Source organism: Episyrphus balteatus, chromosome 1 (genome assembly GCF_945859705.1).
Source record: "Episyrphus balteatus chromosome 1, idEpiBalt1.1, whole genome shotgun sequence".
NCBI classification, from domain to species: domain Eukaryota; kingdom Metazoa; phylum Arthropoda; class Insecta; order Diptera; family Syrphidae; genus Episyrphus; species Episyrphus balteatus.
The window spans coordinates 25,957,648-25,972,527 of record NC_079134.1 but is presented as its reverse complement, the minus strand read 5'-3'; the positions used below and the strand labels follow the sequence as shown (position 1 = coordinate 25,972,527).

General features: G+C 30.3%; 1 protein-coding gene across 2 annotated transcripts in view; it reads left to right on the top strand.

Annotated features, from left to right (window-relative positions):
• Positions 1–14,880, top strand: part of LOC129907577 (uncharacterized) — a 141,702-nt gene that overhangs the window by 119,762 nt on the left and 7,060 nt on the right. For both annotated transcript variants that reach the window (XM_055983858.1, XM_055983859.1), the window contains exons 2-3: positions 5,059–5,267; positions 5,831–5,966. In XM_055983858.1, coding sequence (XP_055839833.1) covers positions 5,059–5,267; positions 5,831–5,966 — 345 coding nt within the window. The remainder of the gene's footprint in view (positions 1–5,058; positions 5,268–5,830; positions 5,967–14,880) is intronic.

Genomic DNA, 14,880 nt, shown 5'->3' with positions numbered 1-14,880 from the left:
ATTTTATTGGGCTCTGGGACTTGGCTAAATTTGAGTTAAATTTTTTTTGCAGATGGTTTTGTTATGTTTTTTTGTTTTATTAAAAAGGATTTTCATAGCAGAAAAGAGGCAGAGAAAAATATTAAACAATAAGCCATACAGCTGAAATTTTTTTGTTCACCTCAATAGTGTCAAAAATTTTACACGGTGTACTATTTAACGCAATTCACACACAGCCTTAGAATTCTGTTAAATGTTTCGTTTTTTTAAATATAACAGTTTAAAAAAAAAGTTTCATTTTAAATCGAGTTTGGACTTCAGCTCTTTTTGAGGTAAGTACTGAAAATTTAAATTGGTGACAAAATGTTTCTTTTTTAGTAAAACTAAGCAAATTTAGCATATATACAAAGTGAAAATAACCCGATTTGTTTGGGAGCTAGAGCTAATTTTCTTGTCAAAACAGTGAAAAAACAGAGATTTTTGATACTTTGAGCGAGTGTCGGCACCATTTAGAGTTATCCAATCGAGCTGAAATTTTGGCTATCTAAAAATCTGCAAAGGCGGAACATTTTATGGGGTTCCCCCGACCAAATTTCGAAAATCGATTTCTTGCGGTCACTCTAGCGTACACACCATTGGGCCAAGCGGGGCGGTGCCCCGAGGCCCCAATTGACGCTAGGGCCCTGACTGGAGACAATGCAGAGAAGGAAACTGTTATTATAAATAAAGTAGAAAAAATATTACCTCAGGGACCTCAAAAAAAGCTACTAAAATAATACTTCTGGGGCCCCCAAAAAAAGAGAAAGGCGTATACATATCCTTTTTAAAAAAATGTCTATATCGAAATGGCCCTTAAAATTAATATTGTCCCGGAGCCCCGGCAACTCAACGTATGCCTCTGATGGTCGCGTTCTGATTTCTGAACACACAGAAACAGTCTTTTGAATGAAAACATTAAAAAAAAAACTTTGAAGCTTTGAACACTAGACAAAAAAGATTGAGTTTGAGAGTTCAAGTTCTGTTATTATGCAAAAAAAAAAGAAAAAAGGAGTAACAAAATGAACGATGTCGATGTTTTGCAGATTTAACGTCGATGTATCGGCGATGTATCGGCTTAAGAAACATCGATGTATACATCGATGTTTTTAACAAAAACATCGATGTTTTGAAAACATCGATGTATCGTTTGCATCCCTAGACATATGTGATTTTTCCATCATTAATTACACTGGTTAACAAAATTAAACTTTTTTTTTTGTTGCCGAAACACAAATATACTTTTCTGAAGGTTTTCGGTGTGCTGAACTCGAAGTCAAAAAAAATTAATCAACTCCAGTTTTAGAAATATTACCGTTAGAAAATGCGGGACTTCGGACCTTATTCTTTTATATAAGGAAAATTGTTTGAGCATATTTAGTAACGGTTTTTAAAAGAACTACTTTCCACCTTTCAAAACCTGTTTAAATCTTTCCGATATCTTTTTTACTACCCGAGATATGCTCAGTTGTATTTTATATCTCCCACATAAATTCTTTAACCTCATTATCTCCTTTATGATATATATGAAACAAAACTCACTTACTTCATTTTAAAACAGATATTGAAAGATGGAAAACAGTTCTTATAGAAACCGTTACTAAATATACTCAAACAATTTTCCTTATATAAAAGAATAATATGGTCCGAAGTACTCAAAAAACGTTATTTTGCATTTTCTAACGGTTATATCTCAAAAACGGGAGCTAATTAGTTTTTTCTGACTTCGGATTCGAGTTCAGCACACCGAAAACCTTCAGAAAAGTATATTTTTGTTGCGGCAAGAAAACCCTTGTAAACCAGTGTTATTTAAACGTGGCACAACTCACATAGGAGTATTCTGGTCGAAAAGCTGGACAAAAGTCGATTTTCTAAAAATCAAAATTTTGAATTAAAGTTTTTACAAAGCGGGTACTAAATATACATGGGATCATATGATGCACTTCTTTTTTTTTTTTTTGTGGTAAAGTTTTTGGTGTTTCAAAACAAGTTCAAAGTCAGCTGTTTATTTTCTGGAATTTTTTTGTAATTTTTGCTGATTTGGAAGTTATAGTAGTTAGAGATTGATTGTGAGCAAGTGTGCTTTTAAACATTAAATTTTCATATGAGAAATACAATTGCAGGTATTGAATAATAATTAAAAAGTAGTTATGGAAATATTAAATTTTTTTTTGTTTGAGTAAATGACAGTGGGAAAAGCGTCTGCCACATATAGATATTTGTATTGCTTTTTTTAAAGTCTAAGTGTTTTGTTATAGTATTCCCTCCTATTCTGCTTTGATACATAGATTTATGATAACTTTGACTATTCTTTAAATTAAATATCAAAAAATTGGGTGCGATTGATAAAATAATTTGCGAGTGAAATTTTTACTTTTAGTAAAATCACTCATACGCCCTACGTTTAATTTTAACTGGTTGTTAACATTTTCCAGAAATTTTTTTACTGATATTAATGCATTTGGATTCACTTAGCCTAAAAATCACAATGGTTCCATTCTATAAGGTCTAATATTTTAGATATTTAATTTTTTCAAATTTTGGGTGTATTAAATTTCATACTATTTTTTTTAGTTTTTCTTATCACAAGCGTTTTTAAAGTTTTGCTGAAAAAAATTATTTCCTTGCATAAATAATAATTTTTAGCAAAAATAATTAGTTTTACTTCAAAAAATAATTTTGTCCAGGTTTTTGATCGAAATACTCCTATGTGCAACTGCTCGGTTTTTTGCCAAAAATGAGTTTAAATTAAATGAATTGTTAAAATAATAAAAAAAATATTTTACATTGCCTTGCATATTTATATTTTTACTTAAGTTATTTTTTTTTATTAAAAAATTAAACTAAAAAAAAAATATTTATAGCAAATAAAATAAAAATAAATTTGTATTTAAAAAAAAAATTATTACAACTGAAAAATATTCGTATAGATAAAATAAAGGTATTTATTGCAAATTTAAAAAAAAAAATTGCATAAAAAAAATGTTAGGTATTGCAACTGAAAAATATTTGCATTGAAAAGAAATGTAAGAAATATTTATAAATATTAAAAAAAAAAAATTTTTTATGCACACAGTTTGCATTGATTTCTTTTTTCAATGCATACATTTTTTTCATTTGCAATAATTTTTTGTTTTTGCAATTTGTTTTTGTTTGCAATAAAAATTTTATTTTCAATCCATATATTTTTCAGTTGCAATACATTTTTTTCTTTAATGCACATTTTTTTCAATTGCAGTGAATATTTTTTTTTATTTCTAAAATTTTGTATTTGCAATAATTGTTTTTTTTTTTTAATTTTAATGGAAATCTAATGCATTAAAAAAAATGATTTTTACATCCCTGTGCCTAATATTAATGTATATTAATGAGAAATGTTTGTGTTGATGATTCGAAAATATAACTTGCAAGCTCCATATCTTCTTCCTAGTTTTCAGATATTTTATTAATTCACAACCATCCTGCAAGATTTTATTTTAACTTTTAAGTCCATAAAATTAATCTAATTTAAACACTGATTTATGAAATGTTTGAACATAAAAAATATAACCTTTTAATTTTATTCAAAGTTTTGACCGTTTTAAAGAAGGGATTGACATGAAACTTTTCCAGGATGTTTGTGAGTGTATTTAGCCAGAATGTCACAGTCCACCTTAGTTAGTGGATTATTTTTACTTAGACCGTTATTTGTTTTATAGTTTATAAATATACTTTTTTTTTGAAAATTCATGTTAAAAGCAAAAAAAGCAATTACCTCAAAAAGACGATAGTTTTAAATAACAAGTTCGTACTCATTTTTAGCACTGTCTTTAAATTTAATGTTGCATTAATGGTAGAAGAGAAATTGAACTTTGAAGAAAAACGTGTCATTTTCTATTTAAAGTCCAATAAAAGTGTTGAAAAATTCATATACAAATTTTATAAATAAACAACTAAAGCTTCAATATACAGAATTTTGAATCTTAATGGTTTAGCTCGAACGAAATTTTTCTGGCCGATGCACCGACAAATAAAATATTTAAAAAATTTTCGAATTTTTTTTTATTAAATAAAATATCTAGAAACTAGAATTTTTGAAGTTTCTCTCAAAAATCACTAATAAAATCGAATTTGTTTGATATAACAATTTGACATGACCAAAAATAATGGTGTACTTTCCATAAACTTATTTCGAAAATGTTTAATTTTCTCAAAGGGTTTTGTTTATACAACTAATACTAAGATTAATACTAATAAATAAATAATACTAAAGCATTTGTACAGTTTTAATATGAATTAAAAAAAAAAAATTTGGATTTAGGTACCTACCTAAAAAAAAAATTTTTTAATTTGTTTTTGAAAAATCAAGTTTTCAAAATTAAGTGAGTCATAAAGAAGCTGCATTTGGAACCGAAGTAATATTGCATTATTAAAAGTGACAAAAAAACAGGTTTTCCAGAAAAAAAAGTTACGTATACGCCATACATTTTTTTTTTTTTGTTTTCATATGATTTTAAAAGGTTTTCACAAGGATTCCAATTCTGTGATCAGCCAAATTATCTACACGATTATATGTTGTATTTTTTAAGTTCTAAGATGGTAGGTACGTTAATATAAGTAATATAATAAGTCAACTTATTAAATAAATTAAAGAAAAAGGTGTCCACAACATCCGTTCTTTTTTTCAAAGTAAAAAGTAATTTAGAACCAATGAACTGACTTGGAGTGTACTTTAATACATACCTTATGGTTTTTCCTAGACCCTTTAACACAAAAACCCTTTTAAAAATCTATGAGTACACAAAAAAAAAAAACAAGAACAAAAAACTTTTCCTTCATGGTGAAGTTCACCTGTAGCTTGAGTTACTTCGTTTGCAAAAAACCATTGAATACATCCGGTCGAATGACCTTTGCATTGCAATTCCATTCCTTCTGTCTACCTTTTAATTTTCTACAAATACCAATACAAACAAAAAAGAATAAAGAAAAAAAAAAAAAAAACTTTTATCTGATATGTAACTTTATTTTTCTATTTCCGTTTTCTGTCTTTTTCTTTTTTTGCAGATTACACATACAGCTTGAGACTAGTTGAAGTACGGATACCAAACTACGTGGTAAAAGGATCTGATGCACAACTTGAGTGTCTGTATGATTTGGACGGTGATGTGCTGTATTCGGTGAAATGGTACAAAGATGGGAATGAATTTTATCGATATGTTCCGAGAGATATGCCACCATCGCAGACATTTCTGCTGCCAGGTGTAATGGTTGATGTAAGTATTTTTTCACATTCGAATGACAAAGAACATCTGTACTATACCTTTATCAGAGATGGAAATATACCTAAACGACTAACTGAGATGCGAAACAAGGTTCTGGGAATGCGAATGAAAGATCCATATTATTGCCACGAGTCTTGTAATGGATTTTCCATTACGTGTTTTTTTTTTTTGAAATTTCTCAGTGGATTTAGATTTATCAAATCGAACCTAAAACACCTCCCTCATTCACTTCACCTACTCACATCGGTCTTTGTTTTGAAATTGATGATTGATTGGTGAATTACTTTTAACATTTCAATAAAAGCTTAATATGGTATTGATTACCAAGAACTACACTCAATCATCATGAATTTTTAAAAATTGATTTTTGAAAAAAAAAAAAAAAATGCCAAGTGCATAACTTTTCAAAGTTTTCCCAGACTAAATTCGAGTTTTCACGTGTATATGTGTAGCTTTGACATTCGTAGTATATTTCTCTGACTTATATGACGCAAGTAGATTTCTTGATATTAATTTTAGTTTTTTTTTTTTTTTTTTTTTTGTTCATGGAACAGGCACCCAACTCTACGGACGCTATGGTGACGTTAAAGAACGTCAACTTGTCAACGACAGGTCGTTTCCGCTGCGAAGTTTCAGGAGAGGCGCCTTCTTTTCAAACTGTCACTGAACACGGAGATCTAGTGGTTGTATGTAAGTAAAAGTACCTATACTGAAAAAAAAACCGACCTACTCATTTTTTTTTCTTTGTATTTATATAAAAAAATTGTGTATGTGTATTGGTATGTATATAATTCTATTAAAGTATCGAGATTCAAGTTCCGGTTTATGTCATTTATCATTAACAGTTAATAGAATTCTGTCAGTTTTGTTGTAGGAAGATAAGGTAGGATACCACAGAATTGCTTTGCACATGATATATTTGACAGAGACTTTTTTTTTTAGAAATACAAAACAGTTATAGACTTTTTCTTTCGCAAAGGAAAATAATTAATTTGTTTATAGTGACGTCATATTTTCATTATTATTTATAGTGGAGACCATTTTTAGACACACTCGTAGCACTGATTCGTATTTAGAAAATTAAGAGTTGAAAATTGATTGATCTTAAAAAAAGATGCAGAAGTTCTTAAAAATTGGAAAAGAAAAATCCAATAAATTTCTTCAGTTGATCCAGAGTTCACTTATCAAACATATGTGGGCAAAGTGAACTTTATTTTTACCAATTTTTTTTTTTGAAGTGAAAACTTCTTTAGTATCGTAGTGATTTGAAACGAGATGAAACGAAAAAGCGACATGAAAAATCAATTGATTATAACTTTTTTTATTTTAATAGATAAATGAATGAAATTTATACTGTAGATATGTAATAAAATAAACTATAAATGTGCAATATTTCAATTAATTTCATATTCAAAATTTTGAAATAACGCTAAAAAGATGTTCTTTTTCTAAACACGCTATATCTTTTGATCTAGAGCATATACAAATTTTATTTAACATTAGTACGCATGCTGATAATATTACCTTTTATTTGATATGTCATACATAACGGTACGTGCCTTACAAGTTACACAATCTTAAATTGAAAAACTTGAAAAATACCTCAAAACACGTGTGGAGATTTTTAGCCGAGGACTAGCCATCAGTGTAGGAAGTACCGTAATCTCAGTTTGAAATTTTGACATGGTTGGCTTTAAAGCATTCTTACTTTTTTTGTATGCATCGTAGAAATAAGAATGAAACGTCATATTAAAGGTAAAATAATAAGCTTTCAGATTATATAAAATTTATTAAAGGTTGTCATATAAAAAAGTGGATTTAAAGGTGATGGAAGAAAAAAATAGATTTTTTAGATTTTTTTTTTTTAAATTAGTTTTTAAAGTTTCACTTCTACTACGTGTGAATTGCACAAATGATTTTTTTTTTTCAAGTTTTTCAAAAAATGTTGGCTTTGCTATAAAACAACTCGACCAACTTTGAACAAGGAAGTTGGTACGCATCGATTTACTTAGTGAAACTCATCTCTATTTGGTGGTATTTCTACAACTAGTCAGTGAATTTTTCATAATTGCTTTCGTCCGGTGATGACGGCTATGTGGTTATTATCATTGGCAACAACTGGAAAGTGAGGATGGTTTCAGTTTATATGACAATACGGGTAAAATTAGAAACAGTGTCACTACTTGTAGTCATTTTGCTGCACATATTCCATAAGAAAGTTTTAGTGAAACAAAGTCAAATTTAAAAATTGCGAAAGAAAATAGTTTTTTAATTAATCCCTCTGGTTGTTTTTTTGAAAGAGGGATTTAGTTTTGTAAAAAGTCCCAAAAAGCCAATTAATCGCTGTTTTAGTTTTTAGACTTTCTATTTGTTATTGAGACAAAAAAAAAAAATGGTGTTTTTTTCTTGAGTGAAGAAAAAAAAAATTTTTCAAATAAAGTTTCCGTTCAAAATGTTTGTACTGTCCTTGCTCGAAAAAAACACCCTTTCATTCAAAATAATTGTATGGAATCTATTAATATTTACCTAACCTAACTCCTTTCCTAATGTAATAATACATTATGACTAGATTCCAATCGAGTACTAGTTTTAAAGCAATAATTTTATTCGTCTCCTTCACCCAACAAAACACCCATTCAGCCAAAAATTTATTTTATTTTTGGTTCCGATGGCGTACTCCATGAATCATTGGCTTTTTGGGACTCGAAAAAAAAAACACCCTTTCACCCAGAAATATTTGATGGGCTCTTTTGATTCTTGATTAAAAAATTAATGATGTTAACAGTTTTTTTTATTGAACTATTTATCTGTCCTAGATTTAAAAAAATATTTTCAAAATTTACCTTGCTCTTCAAGTTTTTCATTTGTAAAAAAAATATTGAGATAAAAATCAAACATGACATAAAGACAGTGGCGTACGTTTAGTAGCTCCGGGACAAGACAAAATTTTGGGGCCCCTTTGATATTTGGTGGCCCCTTAGATACATAAAAAAAAAGTACGTATACGCCATACATTTTTTTTGTATGGCTTATTTATTTTTAGGTTTATTTGAATGTTTTAATATGTTCGTAATCCACTTTGCTATGCTTCTTTAAAATGTCTATCATAGTAAATACTTGTACTAGGGGCCCCAAAATTAAATATTTAGAGACCCCTAAAATACTATTTTTTTTAGCTTAGAATTGATAGTTCTTGGGGCCTCTGTTCTGAAGTAATATGTACACATTTGATTTTCCATCATCAAACATAGTTTATTTCTTTTTGGGCCCCTAAAATATTATTTTTGGGGCCTCAAAATAAATATAAAATATTTTTTTTGGAGCCAAGAAGTAATATGTATTGGGGCCTCTGTTCTGATATTATAATAATATTCGGAATGCCACCAATAACGTGATGTTTTTATTTTGGGCCCTGATGTATTTATGTTGGAGCCCCTGAATTGATATTTAATTTTCCATTTGATTGTTTTGAACCACTGAAGTAATAGCTTTTGAGCATCCTCAAATAATATTTGTCATGCCATCAAAAAATTTGATGAATATATTTGGGATCCTTAGTAATAGACTTTGGGGCCCCCAAATTAATATTTGATTGCCTCTCAACTAAAGGGGTTCCTGAAAAATTATTTTTTGGTATCCTTCATATAATATTTTTGGAACCCCAAAATCATATTTTTTGGGACTCCTAAAGTTATATTTAGTAATCCATCAACAAATGTAGTTTAATTTAAAAAACAATTTTTTTTTATTTAATTTTTTTTTTGACACCCTGAATTAAAGGCTTTTTGGGCCCCTGGCCTGAATTTGTTTGCTTTTTTTGGGCCCCTAACGTATTGACTTGAATTAATATTTGGTATGCCATTAACAAAGCTTTTTTTGCTTTTTTGGGTTGCAACTAATATTTTTTGGGGCCCTAAGATAAAATTATAATTTTTCTTTTAAAAAAGCAGTTTGTTTTATAAAAAATTAAAGCTATCCGAAAAAAGGAGACAACCGCCATGCTAATTGGGGGCAGATCCAAATTTTAGAAAACCGCATTAATAACTTATATTTTGTATTTAACCTTAAGATTTGATGAAAAAAAAAGTTGAAAAATGAACAGCATGTCATTTAAAAACATTCGTGAAAAAATGAATGATTTTTTTTTATTTCCAACAAAAAGTTAAATTTGGACATGCCCCGATGCAATAGCCTCAATAAGAATATGGCAGTTTTTTTTTATTTGGGTACTTTCAAGAAAAAAAAAAAAAAAAAACAAATACCCAAAACCCTTCTCGAGAGTCTCTAAAAGTAGTTTGGTATTACCCATTCCGCATTGTAATTTTCTTTAATGTCATTAAAAGCATATCGAGCTAGCTAAGACAGTTTTCAATTCTTATGTAACACATTCTTAAAAATAGAAATTTATTTATCCATACATAATTGTTATAAAAAAAAAGAGTGTGTGTACACATGTACACGCGACTGAAGTTATACTTCTCATTCAGTATTATGAAAATTAATTTTATTTGATATTTTTAATTTCTATTATGAAGTAAATAATCCACACTTAGTTTTTTTTACATTTTTATCAAGTGAACAATAAATTAATTCTTTCATTCTCCTTGCGTCCATGTAGTTTTCAATTTATTCTGTGAAATTTACTCATGTTGTGCGGTTCAGAACGTACGGTTGATGGTTAACGAAAGTAAATGAATTGCGCATAAAATGTGCGATATGGTAATTTTATGAGAATTGTGTGTGCTTCAGCACAAGTAGTAGCAATATGGAACTTGCAGGGTTGCTACAAAGCTCAAAAGTTAGCTGAGCTCAGCTCACAGCTCAGCTCAAATTTTGAGCTAGCACACTTTTGAGCTATGTACCATAGCTCAGCTCATTTGAATTCCGGTATAATCCGGTTTTTCGACTTTTTTCAAAATTCCGAGAAAATCGCGTTTGAAAGTTGGGGTAATTTTTTTTTTTCGAAAAATCCCCGAATCTTTGAACGCTCCTGGAAGCTAAACCGCTTGAGAGCAATTTTTGGGAGTGATGCCAAATGATAGCTTGTGTCATGGGCCTACACTTTGCACATTATCAGATTTTTAAAAAATCGCCTTCCATGTTAAACCGCCACATCATGCCTATTTTATCAGAATCGTGCCTAATTTTTTTTTTACATTTAAGTTCTCCTGGTTTGAGAACGCGTGGACCTACAGGGATGGGAGTTGTACCCAAATGTATGTTAGAGTCCCCGCTAAATTTTGGCATCAAAACATTTTTTTTCATTTTCTTCAAAATTCCGCGATATAGGCGTTGGAAGTTGAGGCGCGAAAAAACTTCTGGGAGCTGAACGCTTTGATCTAGAGACAGGGGAGTGGTGCCATATGAAAGCTTATATTCTCAGCTACCCGATAGTGGTATAATCCGGTTTTTCGATTTTTTTCAAAATTAAGAGAAAATCGCCTTTGAAAGTTGGGGTAAAATTTTGTTTCGAAAAATCCGTGAATCTTTGAACGCTCCTGGAAGCTAAACCGTTTGAGAGCAATTTTTGGGAGTGATGCCAAATGATAGCTTGTGTCATGGGCCTACGCTTTGCACATTGTCAGATTTTTAAAAAATCGCCTTCCATGTTAAACCGCCACATCATGCCTATTTTTTCAGAACCGTGCGTATTTTTTTTTTTACTTTTAAGTTCTCCCGGTTTGAGAACGCGTGGACCTACAGGGATGAGAGTTGTACCCAAATGTATGTTAGAGTCCCCGCTACCTTTTGGCATCAAAAAATTTTTTTCCATTTTCTTCAAAATTCCGAGATATAGGCGTTGGAAGTTGGGGCGCTCACTTTCAGCTCAGCTCAAATGAGCTGAGCTATGGTACCTAGCTCAAAAGTGAGCTAGCTCAAATTTGAGCTGAGCTGTGAGCTGAGCTGAAATGTTAGCTTTTTGCAACCCTGGCAACTTGCCACATGGAAATTACCACATGCAACTTGTCACATGCAACTTCCCACTAGAACTTGCCACACGCAGCTTGCCACATGCAACTTGCCACACGCAACTTGCCACATACAACTTGCCACATGCAACTTGCCACATGCAACTTGCCACATACAACTTGCCACATGCAACTTGCCACATGAAACATGTAACTTGCAACGTGTTGTGTGTTTTATGTTTGCCGTACTGCGGCGTACTGCATTTTTAAATACTAAAGTACTGCCTACTCTAAAGGTGAAACGACAGCCCTGCTACCCAGGGTGATCGCGTCATAATCCCTTTGACATTCTTGTCAAAAAGTAAATTTTCATACTCACCCTCCCATAAGAAGTATAACTTCAAAAACATCCTTTTATAAAATTCACTTCTATACTTAATTCAATTTCAATCGAAAAGAAAAAACTAAATATTTTTCCCTTTAAATCCAATGACTGTTGCAAAACAAAAAAAAAAATGCCGCATCAAAAAGCAAAAGAAAAATGCTGAACAACAAAGCCTTAGTAAGTGCATATGTAGGTATTCAAACAAGCATCAAATGCTCTGAACTCAAAAGCCAAGCCAAAAGGGAGCAAACGGTTTTATGCTCAGTGGTAAAAAACAAAAGCCATCCATATACCACACAAACACACACACACACACACGCAATAACTAACCTTGCTTGTTGTATGGGTTGTAGTTAAGGATTAAGCAGACAAATGGGAAAGGGGATGTAAATTGCATGCACTTGCATATTATTCCTTTTTTGCAAGCAACTATATGCTGAGGGCAACTACCAACTACACACGGATGTTTGTTTAGAATCGTAAAATACGATCACGGATTTTTATTTTCTAGCTACCCTACTCTCCCTCTAATATCCTACTCCATATAGATGGCAAAAAAAAAATTGTTATTTTCAAAGAGAGTCCTCTAGCTTCTGGTTACTGGAAGGAAGAACAAAAAAATACAGGAAATCATTTATTGGGACTGTAGGTATTTAAGAGCCAAAGGGAGCGCCCACAATGGCAAAATCATATACGCCATGCACATTTGAGTGAAGCAGAAACCACTTGAAATTTTAGTTTTTTTTTTTTTTAATTGAAGGCGTACTGTATGAGCATGCTAGCTAGATTCAAATAATTGTTGACCGGAAAATAATTTATTGCCAATAGAGCCGCTAACACTGGTGTCCCTATTCGAAAAAAAAATTCCTTGAAAAGGTTTCTTTTTTTTTTTTGCTAGCCCTTGCCAAATATTGGCATTGATTTCGACTTTTATACGAATTCAATTTATTGAAAAATTTCAATGTCAACAACAACTGGAAAATGCAGATTTTTTTTAAGGAATGAATTAGGATGGTGATTGATTTAAATTCTATAGAAAAATCAACCAATTTCGAGGTAAAAGATCACTCATGCATTCAATTAGTATAATTTTTTCTTGCAATTAATTTTATTGAAGTTATAGAAAATCTATTGAATTTTGCGCTGCTTGATTTCTATCAACAAATTTAATGCATGACTTAAACTTTAAGTTCAAGGTTTGTAGGACATAATTAACTTATGCTCTTAATTTTTGAACAAAAAAAAAATCTTCTCGGGTACATTTATGAAGTAGTTCATTAATAATAATTTAGAATTTTTTAAGTCTTGTTTTCTTTGGTTTTATTTTAACAAATTTAAAATTTTTAAAAATTCAAAAATTAAGAGCCTAGAAAAAAAAACGATTCAATATTTTGAAATATTTTAAATTTGTTATAACAAAACCAAACACCATGAAAATCTTAAGATTAATTTCTTATAAAGATTAAATAGAATCTCTTGAAACGTCGGAATAGGAAATAAAAAAAAAAATAAAAAAAAAAATATGAAAAAAGAACATCAAGTCCACATCGATTTATATATTTAATTCAAGAAAGGTCACAAAGATAGGAGTAATTAAGTAGAAAAATATATTTGAAAAACCTGAATACAAAGTATGCCACCCTTATAATGGCAACAAATTTTTAGAAAACCTACCTACTTATTTAATAGCAAAGAATTTTAAAAATTAAAATTTTCTGAAAAAAATGTTTAGTTTTCCATTCTTAAGAAATTAAGAATACAAAATTGAACAAATTCATCGACTTATTTTTAAAAACTTGATTTTCCAAAAAAAAAAAAAAAAAAAATTTAAACCAAAAAATCAGTTTTTTCACATTTTCAAACAATACGCAACTGAAACAAAAATCTGAATTAATATTATAACCTCACATACAAAATTGATAATCAAATTCGTTTAAGCAAAAATAAGCTTTTTTATAATGTTGGTGGGTATGGTATTTACCGTTAATTTAAAACAAAAACTTCAACTTACTCCTTATAGTCTAGGAAAAATATTTTAACTGGCTGATTTTTGGTTTACAATCTGAAAAATCCTGAAGTTTCATCTGTCCACTAGTCCTATTATAAGGGGTCAAAGGTCACAACATTTTTTATTTTAAAAACGATAAGTTTTAGAAAAAAAATTATGTTCTACAAAATTGTAGCTGAGGTTATCTTACAAAAAGTTGTTATACAAAGTTTTCTTGTATCACTCACCGTTTAAAAATTATATTACTTCAAACTCGCATATGTTTTTCTTGATATTTTTATATTTTGTATTTTAATCAAATTACATGAGATAAGCTATGATTACACGGTCAACGAAATCGGTCAACGCGTTGACTCTCTGACATCAAGAAAAAATCCATATTCTCTCTGTCATCTCACCGTCAACGTTCACAATGTCAATGCTTAAAACATTGACTATCACACGATTGACACTATTGCGTCAATATTGTCCTAAATTACGTTGACGCGCAGGTGTGTCAACGTGACGTTTACTTAGCAGTGTCAACGCGTTAACTCGCAAAACTATTTTGACACAAAGCAAAAATTTAAATTTTCCAAAAATATTTTGAAAAAAAAGCGGAGAAAAAGAGATTTGAAAAAAGTTCTCATAGAAAAATTAAACAAAAATTAGTTTGACATGGTTTCATTGAAATGTAAAAATTTCGGGATATAGGTACGCAATGCACTTTTAAAATGAAAGTCTTAAATGATTGCTGATAAGATTGTTGAACGAATATAAATGTAAAATTACCAAATTTTTGTCGAAAAATTAGAAAAAAAATTAAAAAAGTTTCGACATTTGATTTAAAAAAAAATCGAATAAAAATCAATATGGCCACCTTCAAACGCTTCTAGCATTTGAACGCCGCACCCAATGTTAATGGTTATGGTCTTAAAATGTAGTTTGGAATATACAAATGATTTTTTGTTTTTTGCAAAAACAAAAATTTTTGCATGTAAAAAAAAATAACAAAAAGGTGAACCGCCCTCCCTCCAAAACGGTACTCCATTCAAAAAATCGCCCTACAAAATATTTTCCCCATCCAACTTTCATCACATTTCTATACAAAAAACAATGTCAATCTGAAACGATGACACGGTATTAAATTCTGCCGCGTCAACGCTGAGACAGGGTCATTGCGATGACACCCAGTCCTAAAACCCTGTCAACGCGTCCCAATGGCAATGACAGAGAGATTACACGGTCATCGAAAATAGTCAATGCGTTGACCCAAAAATGTGTGTCAACGCGAGTGTCATCGTACCCGTCAATGCAATGACA